The sequence below is a fragment of the Chamaea fasciata genome, unplaced genomic scaffold (genome assembly GCF_029207755.1).
Source record: "Chamaea fasciata isolate MVZ Bird 193981 ecotype frontalis unplaced genomic scaffold, bChaFas1.0.hap1 SCAF_3, whole genome shotgun sequence".
Lineage (NCBI taxonomy): Eukaryota > Metazoa > Chordata > Aves > Passeriformes > Sylviidae > Chamaea > Chamaea fasciata.
In genome coordinates, this window is record NW_027094088.1 from 68,712,795 (window position 1) to 68,729,679 (window position 16,885).

At 38.2% G+C, this 16,885-nt stretch overlaps 1 protein-coding gene across 2 annotated transcripts in view; it reads left to right on the top strand.

The window, feature by feature from the left end:
- WASF1 (WASP family member 1) overlaps positions 1–14,330 on the top strand; it is an 85,834-nt gene extending 71,504 nt beyond the window's left edge. The window contains exons 4-9 of one of the 2 annotated variants that reach the window (XM_066179424.1): positions 5,842–5,995; positions 6,691–6,808; positions 7,635–7,807; positions 9,792–9,971; positions 11,299–11,936; positions 13,413–14,330. In XM_066179424.1, the coding sequence (XP_066035521.1) occupies positions 5,842–5,995; positions 6,691–6,808; positions 7,635–7,807; positions 9,792–9,971; positions 11,299–11,936; positions 13,413–13,570 (1,421 nt within the window). In that variant the 3' untranslated portion in view covers positions 13,571–14,330. The remainder of the gene's footprint in view (positions 1–5,841; positions 5,996–6,690; positions 6,809–7,634; positions 7,808–9,791; positions 9,972–11,298; positions 11,937–13,412) is intronic. The other variant, XM_066179425.1, reaches the window with a different exon arrangement.
- The last annotated feature ends 2,555 nt before the right edge of the window (positions 14,331–16,885 follow it).

Here is a 16,885-nt window from a genome sequence, read left to right on the forward strand (position 1 = left end):
ATGGTAAACAAGCCCATATGTATCCAAGAGTAATATTTGGGGTCCTTTTAGGACTGAGAAAACACATTCTTGCTATAAAGCTGAACTCAGGTCAACAGCTTCACTAGCCCACACCCTGCAATATATGGTGTCCTCATAGGTGCGAAAATAAATCTTGACTATAGTTTCTTTGCAACCATTTTTTATTTCAGTACTTACTTTATAAATAACATTACTAACTCTGCCTGTATATATGCAAACTGTGTAAGTAAAATAGTATTTTTCTTAATTGATCAATTTTTTGTGAATTTAATTGTGCCTTTTCAGTGTGAAGTACTGCTAAAAATGAATAATGTCATAGCTGTAGAAATCTGACAGTTTTGAAAAGAATATTAATTTTAACATTTTGGTTAAAATGTTAACCAAATGTGGTTCTTTTTTGAAATGCTGATACATGGTACAGCTCTGATGTATAGTGTAATGAGGTATTGGAAAATAGTTTTGTATCCCTCAGACTATCAGCCTATTTTGGTGTTAATTTAGTGACTCTTTCAATGTGAGCTGCCTAATTCTATTTAAACCTCAAACCAGAGAGGATTTTAATCTCAAAGGCCATGTATCAAATTCTTGATTTCTGTAGCATATTTGTTACAACTGTGATAAGCAACTTAAATAAACCTCATGGCAGAAGTGCTGTGGGTGAGCTGCCTGGCACACTTCAGGAAAGGAATCAAACGGTGTTGTGAGTTGAGTTTCAGTAGGCTTCTTCATTTGAATACGTGTTCCTTGTTTTTCTAAACATTCTATAAATATTGCCCTGTCATTGAAACAGTAGTAGTTCAGACGTTTGGCTGGACTAATGGCAAACACAGATTTGATGTTTTACTATGGGAAAAAAGATGGCATTTGGTTGGGAGAAACCTAAAAGGCTTGACAGATAATTGTGGTCTGTATACTGCTGGAAATGGGAGACTTGGTCAACTTTAAAGTCTGGATACTCAGCCCATTGTGAGACTTAAAAGGAAAAGATAGTAAATCCCAGTTTAAAGGGCACCTCACTGTCTTTATCCTCTGAAGAAGATTTTGCTGAGTATAAAAGAGTGCAAATGTAATCAAAATTAAGAAAAGGGAGCACATGAAAATTGGGTCATGATCTCCACATGTACTGTATTAAGTGGAGAGTAACACTATTGTCAATTCATTCATTAGAAATTTTACCCTCAAAGGCAAATAAAGACTTAAATTAAATAGCAGGTCACTTTTTCTTGCACATCTCTACTTAAAGAAAGTTGAATTTGAGTGTGTCTCTCCCTCAGGATTCTGAGCGGGTGGGCTGGGCTTCAACTGCTCTCCGTGTTCCTTCTCCAATTTTCTTAGGGCCTTGATGAAATTTATGGGTTATTTAGTAAGCAAATCAGTTTTAAATTAGTGTGCCAAGGCTTAACAGTTCCATGGTAAGACCAGGATACTTCATATTTTGTGTATAAAAAGAGGGATGTGGACAAAATACCATTTGCTAAACAATGTGGTGGTTTTGTTGAGACTCACCAGCAGATTCAGTGTTTGATGCTTGTGGGAAATTCACATCTTAATGGGGCTTGCTTGTTCTACATGCTGCATTTGAAGCAACTTCTGAGTCCTCCTATAACGATAGCTCTAATATTTACATGTTCTTTTTATTTACCTGTAGTAGTTAAGCTACATACGTTCTCTATCCAAAGAACTCTTGAGCTGTTTTGGAATTTTTTAAAACAGTATTTCAGAAAATTTCTATTTCTTGTGAAGGGGACAATCCCAAGAGTCATGTCTGATCTACAGAAATAATCTCTCTCCTTAGCAACTATCAAACCCACAGTCAGTGTATTCTGGTGGCAGAGAAACTTAATATGTGTGCATTCTGGTCATTGTTTAAATGGATAATCATTAAAAATATAAAATAAATACTGTAAAAATCAGACTTGGAGACTGCAGTGTCTTTAGGAAATGAATCACACAAATCTTTACCTTAAGAGAATTTTCAGCAGCACCTCTCCCAACCAATTAATTACCTTTAATGGGAAATTGACAACTAAGTTATTTGTTCAAGAGTGTCACCCTTTGCACTTTTCAAATTGCTGGGTAAGATTTTGAACAGAGAGGGAGAATTGTGGGCAGCTGAGTCCCTTGATTTGTATGAAATTTCCCCATGTCATTTAATTCTGCAGGGAGTCACAGCTGTGATAGTCACGAGTTTACGGTCTTGAAAGTTGCCAGGATGAAATTCTGCATAAAGTATTAAGAGAGCAACTTTTTAAGAGGAATTTATATGATTTATTTGTTTACTGTCTTTAGGAGAATGGTATTTTTTGGCCTGGAAGCTAATCATAAATTGTGTAGTTGAGTGAAAAAGAATAAAAATAAATCTAGTAACTTTCTTTTTTCTTCTGGTGAAGTAAAATGTAGTATTTAATGTGTCTGAAAAGTTAAAAGTAGCTACTTTCTGTCAGTACACTGATGTGCTCTATACCTGACTTTTACTACAAGTCGGGGATTGCATTTAAAGATGCTTGCCAAGAGATAAAACATTATTTAGTATACACATTACAGATATGCTTTTATTTAATTTTTACTTCACCCCCCCAAAAAAACACAAAAGAGTTGTTGTGTCCTCATCACAGTGCAATTTAAATACCCTTTTTTTTCCTCCCCTGTTTGTATCTGATTATAAGAAAAAATGGACTGGCATCTCTTTTTCAAAACCAAGTGTACAAAAGGTTGACAGTTTCGCTTTCTGACAGACAGTTTTTGCTTATGTGGGAAATATTGTTGTGTGCCGAGGGTTAGATTGGCTGATATAATACGTCTTTTCATACAATCCAAACAACAGACACAATAAAGACAAACAGGCATTTGTTTAGATTGTTGAATGAATCTTCAAATTAAATTGTGAATATCTCAACATGTAAGGAAATTATTTAAGACCCCGTTTTTTGCTAATTGCAGTGAACGCAAGTAGTGTAGTACACGGACTTTCAGAAAAATATATCCATATCAAATTTAGGATCTTGAGCTATACAAAAAGTTCTGGTGTTAGTTAGGAATTAAGCTACTGGAAGCATAAATATACCAGCATCGAGTCAAATGCCTGCAGCTTTTCCAACTCCTCCTTCAGCCACTCATCTCTTCTCACACCTGAATTCATACATCCAATTTGTCTGACCTGTGCCCTTGCAGTGCCAGTTTGTCAATCAGCCAAAGCCGGGTGGCTGTGGGACCCGCCAGGTTTTCACGTCTTCCCCCTGCTGAGGCTGTAAAGCAGGCAGGGCTTTTGTCTCTTTGCCAGCTGGCAAGCTGAACAAGTGGCTTTGTGAGCCAAACCGTGCACAGCCCAGGATTATGCTGGGTGTGCGACGTGGGATTTACCTGATCCCTCTGTGTAGGCCAGTTATATCCATGTCACGGTTCTCCTTATTTTGTGTGCCACATCCTTCCATTCTCTGAGTAATGCTGTCCTCATGTAGTCTGTTGTTTGGATAATGGTGTGCTTTCCAGGGAATGCCTGTTACAGGTTATCAGCATAGGAAATGCTGCATGAAATTCTAAGGTGTATCTTTTCCATGAAGCCCTCTGCTGTGTATCTTAGGTTTAGAGGGAAAATTATTATGCTGATTGATTGATTGATTGATTGATTGTCCTCTTGTGTGCTATCCACCTGTACATGTGTACAAAATGTAGGGGTTTAAGCAAGAAAATGGAAATTATGAATTCGTCTGGCTGTGCTTGCTCACTGAAGAGATGGAATGCCAATAAGGAGTTTGTAGAGCCGTGTCAATAATATGGTGTCACATACTCTGTGAGCATTTTAATATTAAACCTAAGTTTGGTATTTATTTATTAGAATGAATTGATTAAGTTCATTGTTTTCAGAATGTACACAGGTTCAAAGAGAAGTATGCTAAGTTTTACTTCTGTTGGAAGTGTCTCCAGTGTATGACAGTTAGAAATCTTGCAGGATTGCCAAGCAACTCTGAGCAAGTACATTTGGTGTTATTTGTATAACCAACAACCCAAAGGAAAAGCAGCTGAAGTATAAAAAGATCTAAGACTTTAATTTTTAGATGAGGTAAACCTCAGTTATTCTAACTGAACTTTTGCCAGCTAAAAACAACCTGTACTTCATGACAGGTACAAAATATATGGGGTTATTTATGACTGCAAAAATATCTACAGAAATTGAGACTCCTAGTTGACATTCAGACATTATAATACTTCTTTCACACACTTAAAAAGCCTTCTGAGCAGCTAATTAAAGCTATTAAAAAGAATAAAAGACACTGTGATGAATTAGAACCTGAGGGTAAAAAGGAGGAAACTTCTCCAGGAATACACAACCTTGCCAAGTGTAATAAACTTCAAAAGCCAAGCTGAAAATCAAAAAAATCCCATCTTTAGCCTCACAAAGGAAGTTGCCAGTATGCTTAGGTAAGAAGACAGAACATTCCAGGAACTGCAAACCTTCTGGAAAAAATCCTGCCTTCTGCCCCTTTGTGATCACACAGTAGAAATCCAGCTTGGTGTATGTACATATGGATGTGTACATTTTATGTGTTACGGGAACCCGAGTGAAAAAACAGTTTTCAGCTTCAACAGGTTTTTCTTTAAATTGTTGCCAAAGTCCCTACTGACAGTGAGGCAGGGGTAGAATTGTCCTCTCATCTTGCATAAAGGGACATTACTATCAACAGTCCTGTTTCTATAAAATAAACATAATTATTTATAGATAAAATGTATGTGCTGAAAATACTCTTTGCTACTATGTCAGAAAACTGTTTTCAGTATTGTTTGTGATTTTAAAAAAAGAGCCCAAACTAATGAAAAGATCTGCTGTTTTATCTAATGGAAGTCTCATGCTGGTTGCAAAGGTAGCTTTGAGGCACACCTGAACTTCACAGGTGAGGTAACTGAAGACCAGGGAGGGAGAGAAATATGAGACTAAATAGGTATACTGTTTCCAGAATTAAAAGTGCAAAGCTTATCAGTTGTGGTCACTTTTCCATTAATCTGTATCTAAATTTTAATGAAATAGAAAAAAACTCTTTTGAAATCGAGAAAGATATGTAGGCTTTACCAGGAGTGGGTAAAAATAGTTGAAATCCCTGTTTAATGTGTTGTGTTCATGTAGTATTGTTTTCCTTTGGATCTCACATAAAGGTAATTGATTATTCCTAACAACTGTACTTAAAAGTCAAGGTGGCGCTGAATTAGACAGAGAAGGCTCATGTTGAATAAACAGATTAAAAAGCATTTGACTATTTTCATGTGTTGGAACATAGAATCACCTCCCATTAAAGCCCATTGATCTCAGCAGCATAAGCTTAAGTGATTTGCTGGTTTGGCATCTAAGTGGGCCCTCAGTGGAACTGCTGCCTACATGCAAGGAATGCAAAGTTTGGCTTGCTGATGCTATAAAGGTAAAATCTATACCTCAGGATAGAGAGCAGTTTTTAGTAGCAAAAGGATTGTGAAATGGAGTTGGTAAATGTTATTAGGTACTTGTGAACTCCTGAATGGTATTTTACAGCTACAGTACTCAATTTGTTGAACTACTTAGGAGAGACAGAATTCTGATATCTATTTAGGTGAGAAAAAATTTCTGTGAAGCTAAATAGGGGGTAATGTGCTAGAACATTACAGCCATGTTTTTCACATAGTCTGACAATGTCTTACGGTGGCAATAGTGCTAGATGAATCTATTTGCTGTAAAATGCCCAAGATGCAAGCAGTAGTGCCTTATATTTTAACCAACATTAGGCAATTTGAGATTATTCCAAACAAAATTTATTTGGTGGGATTTTTTTTTAAAATGGCAATATCCCCTTTCAGTGTCACTGCAGGACATTACAATGAGAAAAGCTTTCCGGAGTTCTACAATTCAAGACCAGCAGCTGTTTGACCGCAAAACTCTGCCAATTCCTTTGCAAGAAACTTACGACATTTGTGAACAGCCTCCTCCACTTAACATTCTCACCCCTTACAGGTTAGTAAAACAAAATTAATCAAGAACAATTTCTAGCTTATTTTATGTAATAGAGAGGATATAGCCAGGCACCTTGCTCACATTGAGCACTTGAATATTTAAGGAGCCAGACTAGAAAACTGAAGCTGCTGGAGGAATGAAAGCAGCAGAAGACATTATGAGCATTAAAACTTTACTTCATATTTCTAAAATCTTAACTCAGTGTAACATGGTAGAAAAAAGTAATTTTTTGTTTTCTGTATTTATTAAACCATATTGTGTACTTGGATGTGAAGTGAAGAAGTTAAACAGGTAGGTGTGTAGAAAGAAGGATCTTCAATGGATATGGATGTTGATTCTGTCCTAGAGATTCAGTTTGAATCAGTAGCTGAACGTGAGCAGCCACACAAATTTGCTCAATATTTTAACAGCAAGATTTGAGTTATTGGAGTGGGAATTCTCTGATTTGTGATACATTTTTTTGTCTGGAGGTTGTGTTGAAGTTATCTTTCTAAAGTCAAGACCTTGAATGCCAGGAAAGATAGTAAGAAGTGATGATCCCGGAGATCAATAATCATCTCTTTTCTGTTCCTCAATAAAACATTTCAGGGTCTGAGATACTATATATTCCTTAATATGCCCTTACTTTGTCTTAATGTTTGGATTCATGTCTTGTCAAATAAATAGTATGCCCTGTTTGTGTCACTGTATTTCAGGGATGATGGAAAAGAGGGTTTGAAGTTCTATACCAATCCTTCATATTTCTTTGATCTGTGGAAGGAAAAAATGTTGCAGGACACTGAGGACAAAAGAAAAGAAAAGAGGAAGCAGAAGGTACATATGTTAACTTTATATGGCTTCTCTTTGTTTTTTCCTAGAAAGGGTTTGCTTGCAGATATGCTACTTTAATAGCAATCCAAACTGGACAGTCATCTTTATTCAACTGAAGTTACTTGTATTCATTCAGTTCCATCAACTTTAATAATAATAATATAATAATAGTAGTAGTAATAGTAGTAAACAATAAGGAAGTAGTAGAAGTAGTAAACAGTATAGAAGGACTTTAAGCTTTCATGCTGTCTTAACGTAACCAACTTCTGCGAAAACTTTTAAGTATTCTAGCCATGACTCAGAAAGGAGGAGTGCAGCAGGAATAATGAATTTCACTGGAACACTAATTTGTAAGACAAAATTTTGACAATCTTACAGGTGAAAAAGCTTGAATTACATTCTAATAGATAGGTTTAAACTAGAAAGAAATTAGTAGGAAAAAACCACTTTGTTTATATTTTCTTAAAAGTAAACAAGCACTTTTGCAAAAGGTAATGCTACTTTTTTGTTTGACCATTATTCTCTATGTTTCATACGTAGTAGAGAGAGTAAATATGAGTGTCAGATCCATAATTTGATTTCAGACTTAGAATCAAAAGCTACTTAAACAGGTATTTTTCTCTATTATTATTCGGGTACTTATCCACCAGCCTGACGTTTCTGGCTCTTACAATCCTTTCTGGTCTACATATTATGTTTAGCCTGAAAGCAAAATTTTCTCTCATTTGAAATGGGATTGTTTTTCATAATTTTGTGGCTGATGTTTATATGCAAGTAATTAAAAAACACTGTCTCAGTTGTCAGTTTTGTTTGCACAACTCTCCTACAGCAGAAAAATCTAGATCGCCCTCATGAACCAGAGAAAGTGCCGAGGGCACCTCATGACAGACGGAGAGAGTGGCAGAAGTTAGCCCAAGGTCCAGAGCTCGCAGAAGATGATGCTAACCTCTTACATAAGCACGTTGAAGTTGCTAATGGCCCAGCTTCACATTTTGAATCAAGGTTCCTTTTTGTTTTCTCTGTCCTTTATGAAGTGTATTTGTACTGCGTAATGAACACGCATGAGAAATGGTCAATGATGAGATGCTACTGCTCCCCTTGAAACGCACTGGAAATCTCTGATTTAGCTTAATCAAAATTCAGTTTTAAAATTCTTAGCGTGTCCTTAAAGGAGTAGTTACTATGTTGTTATTTTTAAGGGTAGCGTGTATCCTCACTGTATCCTTAAGGATGTGTTGTCCTCTGTGGCTTGATGGTGTAGTGTCACTGCTGCAAGCATGCACCCAGGTGTGTCACTACATTCCATCCTGACCTACAAAATCCCCATTATTCTAGCCTGTTGATTTTTCTCAAGCAGACACTGCCAAGACTTTATCATGTGTGTGATGTGAACAATCGTCCACTTGGAACTCAAATGAGAATACTGAGCTTCTCTTTACTCTTGAACAAATCCATTATTTGATTGACATTTCTGGTTATAGCCTTTTACAAAATCCAACCTGTTGAATTCTCATTTCACAGCACGTATTTGCTGGTGGCTAAAAGTAGCATTTCACATGGTAAATACCTGCTGTGCTTATGCTTCTGGTCTTGGTGCAAAATCAAGTCCATTTTACCAGCCAAGAAACATCTGAGAGAAAAGAGGGCTGACAAGTAATGCTAGGACATTTGGGGATATATTTTTGGTTTGGAGGTTTCGGGTGTTTTGTTTTGTTGGGTTTTTTTTTTTTAATCAAAAATTATTCATTTTGCTCTCAAAAACTGGTTAATTTTTTCCCCTGTCTTTCCGTGGTCAAAAGCACACCATGAGGGAGTATTTTGTTTAGCTTTGTAAGGCTTTCAAACAAGCTCAGTAGTGATGGTGAGTAATTATGACAACTGCAGGAGAGAGTGCTTGTTGTCTGAAAAGTAGAAAAACCTGCTTGTAGAAAACTTAGCTCAATTTAGAATGTGAAAATGCTCTCAGTGCGTTTCACTCAGTGGGGTACAAGTTGAGTTATGGTGATTAGCATTTTTCAAGGAACAGCCTTATAGTATCTCTGTAAACTGCTGTGTCAAGTCATTGGCAGAAACTTCTGCTTTCCTGCTGTCCTTTTGTTGTGTTTTGTGTGCTGGGTTCCTCTTTAGACATGTTTGTTTTATATCCAGAACCCTGGCCTAAACCTTGATTATCTCATTACTAGTAATGCAATTATTAATAATGGTGAAATGCTTGGGAGCAGAACGTGTTGTTCAGATACAGAACAGCACCATGCTTTGGAATGAATGAGGAAGATTTTCACCCCTGAAGAATTTCATAGGCTTAGATACTACAGTGGTGGCAGTATGTGGAAATGTAGAGTCTTGCTCTACTTGTTGGAAAGTGTTCTAGAAACACTTTTGCTCTGAATTTAATAGAGATTTTTTAAAATAAAAATCTGTGATTGAATAGTTAATTAAAATTTACTAACTGATCAGGTCCTTGATGTGTGTCTAAAGTTGTCATTAAGAAGTTGAATCATCTTTATTTTCTGCTACTACTCAATAATAGGTATTGATCGAGTCGTATGTCTATTAAAGCAGCGAGTTTTCTGTAAATATTGGAATAAAGATCCTCTGACAGAAGTTCAGTTAAATTATTCTGTTGTAAATTCTACTATTCTAGCATTGATGGATGTTTCATGAATGTTATAAAAGAAGAGTAGTTCTGAGTGTATTGCTGTGTTTATTTAACTCAAAATAATGTTACTAATAAACACTAAGGTCACACACATACTGTAGAAACTTTCTGACATACCTGTCAAAATCAAACCCTTGAGCTGCTAGAAGTAATAACAGGGAAAGTGGGATAAATTATTGAAAAGCCACACTGTCTAATATGCAACACTAGTGCAGAGAAGATCCTTGTACTCAGAAGTCAGACTGAAATATGGAACAGTAGCTGAGGGTACAAATACTTACTCCTACTAAAGGTGGAGTTGGATCATTTCTCCCTGTTTTTCTCCAGATCTCAAGCATACGTGGACCACATCGATGGATCGTATTCCCTCTCTGCGTTGCCCTACAGCCAGATGTCTGAGCTGCTGAACAGGGCTGAGGAGCGCGTGCTGGTCCGGCCCCACGAGCCGCCGCCGCCGCCCCCCATGCACGGAGCAGCGGAGGTGAAGCCTGTGCCTCCCTGCGTGAGGTACGAGCAGAAAAGCCACGTGAGGATCTATTGGGGCTGGTTTCGTTTTCTGTCACCCCACTGTTTCTGTGCTGCCCAGAAATCCCAGGCATCCCAGGGGCTATGGCAGCCCACAGCCCCACCGTGGGTGCAGAAACGGGGCCTCCAGGAGCTGGATGGGAAGGTTGGCATCTAAATCCCATAGGCTGCTCTGGTGGACATAGGCCACACCTTGCCATTAATACTGTGACCGTGTTGCCTTCTGAGTTAAATAGCAAGACAAATAACTGTATGGAAAATGTTTCTGTGAAATATGTTGGCATTTCAGGATGTAGCTTTGAAGCTTTGGAAATTTGTACAACTGAGCTGTGTTTCAGCCTACATGAAAGGAAGAATACATCACAGTAAGACAGTCAGCTGTCAAAACTCCGTATTCATCACATTTGCTAAATTGCAAGTGCTTCCCTCTCGCAAAGTGTTTTTATTTTCTGTTTCTTTGTACCTTTTCAGAAGGGAATACATACATAGAATAAAGGTGAAAATTTCTTTGTCACTCCCCTATGTTTTTATACCGAAAGTCTCACTTTATGGTCAGGTACATACAACTTAGAATAGAGGACAGTTAATTCAGATAGGGTTATTCCATCAGCAAGATGTTAGTCTCTTGAAAAGAATGATTTTTACTGCTTAGGAGATCATACTCAAAAATGTATAGCTCTTTAGATTAATTTACCACAACAGTTTAAAGAAATTCTCTAGTGGTCCTTCAGGAAAATACGTTTACTGTTCTCTCTTGTTTTATTTAGTTCACCTGTTGATTGTCCTATAATGAGTATCTAGCATATAACTGTTCCTCTCTCTATGCAGTATTGATGACTTTTGATATTAGTTTCACTCATTTTATCATCACACCTTAAATATATATTTCAAATTAACTTGTCCTCATTGTTTGCATTGTTTTGGTTTTCAAGTTCTGTGAATCAGAACACTTAATCAGCTGCCGGTTTCCTGACTTGAGAAAAATAATTTGGATTAACTTAGGGACAACAGGGAAGAATTATACTAGTATAGGAAACCTTTGATAAAGATGCAGGTACATTGTATAAGAACATAAATTTTGGTTAATAGCTGACTTTGTGCAGAGGTCTTTTGGAAACCTGATGCATGCTCCATACTGAAAATTAGACTTCCTTGTTTATGAGATGTGGACAAACACCCTGAAATCATCATAGTACATAATGCGCTTTGATGCCCAGGTTTCAATGTTCTTAAGTTGCAGAAGTGAATCTATTACTATTTTTTCCACTGTCTAGCTCTAATAACTTTGTTCTGTTATTGGATGTTGCAGTTCTACTCCTGGCTTGGTAGAAAATCGGCCTCAGTCACCAGCAACAGGCAGAACACCCGTGTTCGTGAGCCCCACTCCTCCTCCACCACCACCACCACCTCTTCCATCTGCTTTGTCGACTTCATCATTAAGAGCTGCAATGACTTCCACCCCTCCACCCCCAGTCCCACCCCCACCACCCCCTCCCACAGCTGCTCTGCAGGCCCCAGCTGTGCCACCTCCACCAGCTCCTCTCCAGATAGCTCCTGGAGTTCTTCATCCAGCTCCACCTCCAGTTGCTCCTCCCCTAGCACAACCCTCTCCCCCTGTCACTAGAGCAGCCCAAGTGTGTGAAGCTGTACCTGTTCACCCAGTTCCTCCACAAGCTGAAGTACAGGGACTTCCTCCACCACCCCCACCTCCTCCTCTGCCACCTCCTGGCATTCGACCCTCCTCCCCTGTCACAGTTGCAAACATTTCTCACCCTCCTCCTGTTCTGCACCCTCCTCCCACAACCATTGTCCCCAGCCCTCATGCACCCATAATGCCTCCATCTCCACCGTCCCAAGTGATTCCTGCTCCTGAGCCCAAACGCCATCCTTCAACTCTTCCTGTAATCAGTGATGCGAGAAGTGTTCTTCTGGAAGCAATACGGAAAGGTAATGTTGCCTAGAACATTGGTTTAAGCAGCAAAAAGAACCGTCTCAGAAACCTGCTAAATACATGTGACCTTTGAGAGATGGAATATTTCACATGTGTAAGAAGTTAGAGGAATGCATCCTAAGTCTGTTTCTGTTTTCTATCCTCTACAGTTTATGCATTGCCAAGTAAACGGGGTTTTTTCAGTTTGTAATTGCACTTATCAGATGTTTAGTTTGGATGGCAAAACTGGTTCTCTGTGGAAGTTAGATTACAGAAAAAAGTACAAGTGTTTGTAGATGATCTGTGGAGATTATCTTTCCATTTCTGTTTACCTGGAAGTGTAGCTATTTCTGATCAGCTACCGATTGCATAGAAGACAAAAACATTGGTTTTTACAGACTATTAGATAAAAGCAAAACGGATCAATTTGCATTGGAATTTTGATTATCTGTCACTGTATTACAACAAGATATAAGTGTTGTTCAGAAATCATTGCTGAAGATTTCAAGCTGTTGAAATCTTGATCTGGACACAGTGCAGTAGTGGAGCAGCCTTTGCATTGCAGAGTGCAAGGGAAGGGCAGAGCTGCAGGGCAGTGTTTTCCTGATGATCTCATGAGGAGCTGTGTGCCAGCTGTATCTCTCAGCTTATGGTGCCCATGGTCAGGAAAATCCCCGCTACACTGTGTGTGCTGCTGTTTGACAGTGGGGTATCTTTCAGTAGTTAAGATTTCTCAAATGTTTCAAGTCTTGCATTCTTCTCTTCCCCTGCACCTGCAGCACAGCACAGAATCTGTATTGTACTGTAATATCAGCAGATAGGCTATTGCACTAATTAGAAATATTTTTGCGTGTCTGTGTGCACATGAATTGATAACACCATTGAAGTCTAAGAAAATGTTGACAACAGTTGAGTACAACAGGAGTGCCTGAACACGTGTAGAGAATGTCAGCAAAATGAGAAGATAGAGCCTGCTGGTATAATCTAGGCGATTGCTGGAAACACTTTTCACCAAGTCATGCCCAAGAAAAAAGGGCTTGAGTTACCACAGCTTTGATCTCCAAGGAATACTTTATCCCAAACCAACTCATTACATGATAAAAAACAGTGACAAGAGGTCCTGTCTTGTTAGGATACTCAAATAGCTATAAACTTTGATTAAAATTATGAATAGAGAGTCTAGAAAAGGTTTGGAAATGCAAATAGCAAAATGGCTTAATCACTTACAGTGCTACTAAAAATGTATTTTAATGGGAAATCAGAACCAGGATATTATAGTCGAAGGTCTCGAGGTCTTGTCTGCCACTGCAATTCTGACATTCCTCTCTTATAAAAGCTTGCAAAAAAATTTCTACCTGAGCAGGGCAGAAGACAGAAGCGTCTTCTGTCTTCATTTTTGCTTGCAAAGCATTTTGTGATTTATCAGCTAAATACATTTCCTTTTATGGTGGTGAAGGAGGAGATTGACATGTTTGTGATCTGATGTTCTCCAGGTATTCAGCTCCGCAAAGTTGAGGAGCAGCGGGAACAAGAAGCTAAGCATGAGCGCATTGAGAATGATGTGGCCACTATCCTCTCCCGTCGCATTGCTGTGGAATACAGTGATTCAGAAGATGATTCAGAATTTGATGAAGTAGATTGGCTAGAGTAAAATTATTACATTGCTGTACACTGCAAAATCGAATGCTAATTAATGTCTATTGTGGTGCTTGTTCCTTGAAAGTTTGATGGTCATTTCTAGTGTTTTTTGTATTCTTTTTTCTTAACATAATTAATCCATGTTTTTCTACTTTTCAGTTTACAAAGAGCTCCTAGTGCATCTTCAAAACTAAATGTTTTACAGTGGCTCTTCTTACACATCTCTTTTGAAAGGACATACTTTGTTCCAATAGACCACTAAGTATTAAGCATGGGCAGCTGTTGGTAGAGTAGCAGTTTCAATTTTTTGGCATATCTTAACTGTGCACTTTGTGAATTTTAAGTTGATGAAGGCAACTGAGGTTGACATTCCAAGGGCAGCTGTATGTACTAATGAGCCTTATTCCACTTCTGATAGTGTTTTAAAGCATTAAACCTAGCTATCAAAATATCACTGCCTCGATCACACCTGTACACTAAAAGTACATATAGTTAGCAGCACTGAACACACTGAAAAGCAAATGGATCTTTGGGGGGGTTTATTATTGTTTTATTGTTGTTTTTAAATAATTATGGCCTTATTTGAATGTTTAGAGATTTCCCTTCCCTTCTTCCCTCCCAGGTACATATTGTGTGGTACTATTTTTGCCTGCATAATAAAAATTTAAAGTTTTTTTTTTTCCTTGTGAAATCTTTTGACTTAAACATGCCGTGTAACTTATGTAACTGTTAAAATAACAGTTTGATTTAATAAATGGTTCATTTTAAATGTTCCTGGGTGTTGCTCTTTCAATGAAGCCTGATTTTCACTGGTATACCTGAGAGATACTTGGACTTCAGGTATTTAATCTGTGGTGTACAAAGTTACAGTAAATATCCTGTATCTGATCTAACAAGAGACTATCATTAAATGATATCTATATGCAAGTCTACCAGAAAAAAAAACCAAAACAACCCAGCTGAAATCTTACCATGATCTTAGTTTAAAAAAGAAATAAATACAGAATTGGGAGCTTGTGGCTAATTGGCTTTAGGGTTGTTGTTTTTTCTGTTTAAAGTACTTTACTGTCAGTGTATCTTGAGGAGATGCAGCAGTTAAAATCATGGTTGATGAAAGATGATTTTTGAAGTGCTGTCTAGCAGTGTAGTGCATGTTTTGCACAGCTTTTGTGTTTCTCTTCCCTGGAGTAACTCCTTCAATTCCAAGCACATAGTCAAAAGCCTGTTGAGGAGGGAAGCATGAGAGAGTGCAAGAGCTCTTTTATCCTGTGATCTCATTCCTGGAAGATGGAATCCTATAACGGAGGAAAATAAGTCTTGAAAGTCAGAATGAGATTTCTGAAGGTGGAACATTAAAAGTTCTATGTGTTACAAATCAGTTTGCAGGAACGTGTGGTTGTTAGTCTTCTCTTGGAACTGGGCAGAACTCCCGAGGTATAGACTGGGGTCTGGCTCCGAACAGCAACCCTTCCAGCTTCACTGTCACTATCTCAGCCTCCACTGCAATTTTACGTGTGGCCTGCTTTACTCAAGACTTTTAACTGCAACAGTAACACCTTTGTTGGTTTTGCAGAAGAAAAATTATTGTCACAATTTGTGAATCTGCACCTTTGTAACTATGGCTGCAGATCTCTGAGCCGTGTTCTCTCTGATAGTTTCTTCACACTAACACCATTTGGTTTGTTCTGTTGTTCTCCGTTGACTTCTGAACTGCATGTCCTTCTTAACCTCCCATTGTAATGGTAAAGAAAGCATGTCAGAGGCACTGCTGCATGAATATTTGATGGTGTTTCCTTGGATCTCAGTAACCTTAACTCACCAAACCTAACTAACTTGTCCAGAAGCTAAATGTGAAATCCTATTGATGCAGCTGTAAAGATTTGAGATCATAAAGCAAAGTGCGCTGTGTGCACCTGCAGCTTCCCTTTAACCAGATCTGCACTCCAGGCAGCTGAAAGAAGAGCCTGTCCCTGAATTTCCTGTGTAGTTAGTTGTGCCATTCACAAAATTACATTTCAACTGATGTTTATACCTGTTCCTTGCTCATGTCTCTATAAACTCCTGATTTTTCAGACGGATCTTATAGAGAGCAGCCTACGTTTTCACTTAAATGGAGCAGCAGCATTTCTGTGCCCAGGCTGTAACTGTTCAAATTAGAGCACCTCTGCTTTGGTGGGTGTGCTCTGAGTGTGCCCAGGAACTGTGAACTGGATATAACTTACATAAAGTGAAGAAAAAGGAAAGAAATTAGAGGGGGAAAAAAAAAAAAAGCTCTTATGTAACTGCAGCTATCACATAGCAAAGCTGAAGGTATTGAAAAAAACAAAATCCTTATTGACAAATGGTTGTTATTGACCTGTTTTGCTGTCCTGCTGATTAATAATATCCCTTCCAAGCCCGTACCTAGGGCAGACAAAGCACTCATTTAATATGACACAGTCACACAAAGTAATGAACCTTGTCTGTAAAAAGTCAAGAGTTAAATTCAGTTAACATTTCAAAGGCAGGATTCTTGGCCTTCTGCCACAGCTACAGCTTTCTGCCATAGCAACTCGTCTCCAGATAGCAATAGCATGATTCACTAGTAGCAAGAGGTGATTGTTGAATTTGAATATTTGTGTTTGTAGATCAACTCTGAGGCGTGCATTTGCAATCTCAGTGATTTGTGTCCCTCTTATGTGGTCTCCAACCGCCTTTCTCATTTGGTGGAACGCTGTGCAGAGGGCTGCTGGGCTCTTCATGCCTGTGATTAGATATGTAATAGATTATTGATTGCTTTGTCTTGTAAGGTACTAAATCAAGTCTTCTGTATTGAACTGTTTACGGAGTCTGTTGTTTACCTCTGTACATTTGCAGCAGCTGGTTAAAACCAAGGCTTGAAGTCTGACACAAAAATAATGTGTCAGTAATGTTCCAAATAAGTGAAGTGAAACCTTTGTTTGTCTTCACCCTTTTCTCAAACTGTAATCTGAGAGAGTTAAAAATTATCTACCTCTCCTACTGAGAATTGGGGGGGGGGGGGGGGGGGGGAAGAGCGATATAAAGTGCATAGAAGAAACAAAATTTGCTTGGTGACAGATGACTGGGGAGGTGCAGAATTGGTCACTCGGGGGTTTTATCAAAATATAAGAGTAATGATGCAGCCATCATGGGCAAACCAAAAACAAATAACTAAATGGAAGAGGACAAGGACTGAAGAAGCAGAAATTAAAAAGAGACATAATTCTGGTTTGGTTTTGTTTGGGTTTTTTTTTTTTTTTTAGTGTGTGATATGAACAGTAACCATTAAATATTAGATATTATTAAGGGATTATGATATCTCCCAGTA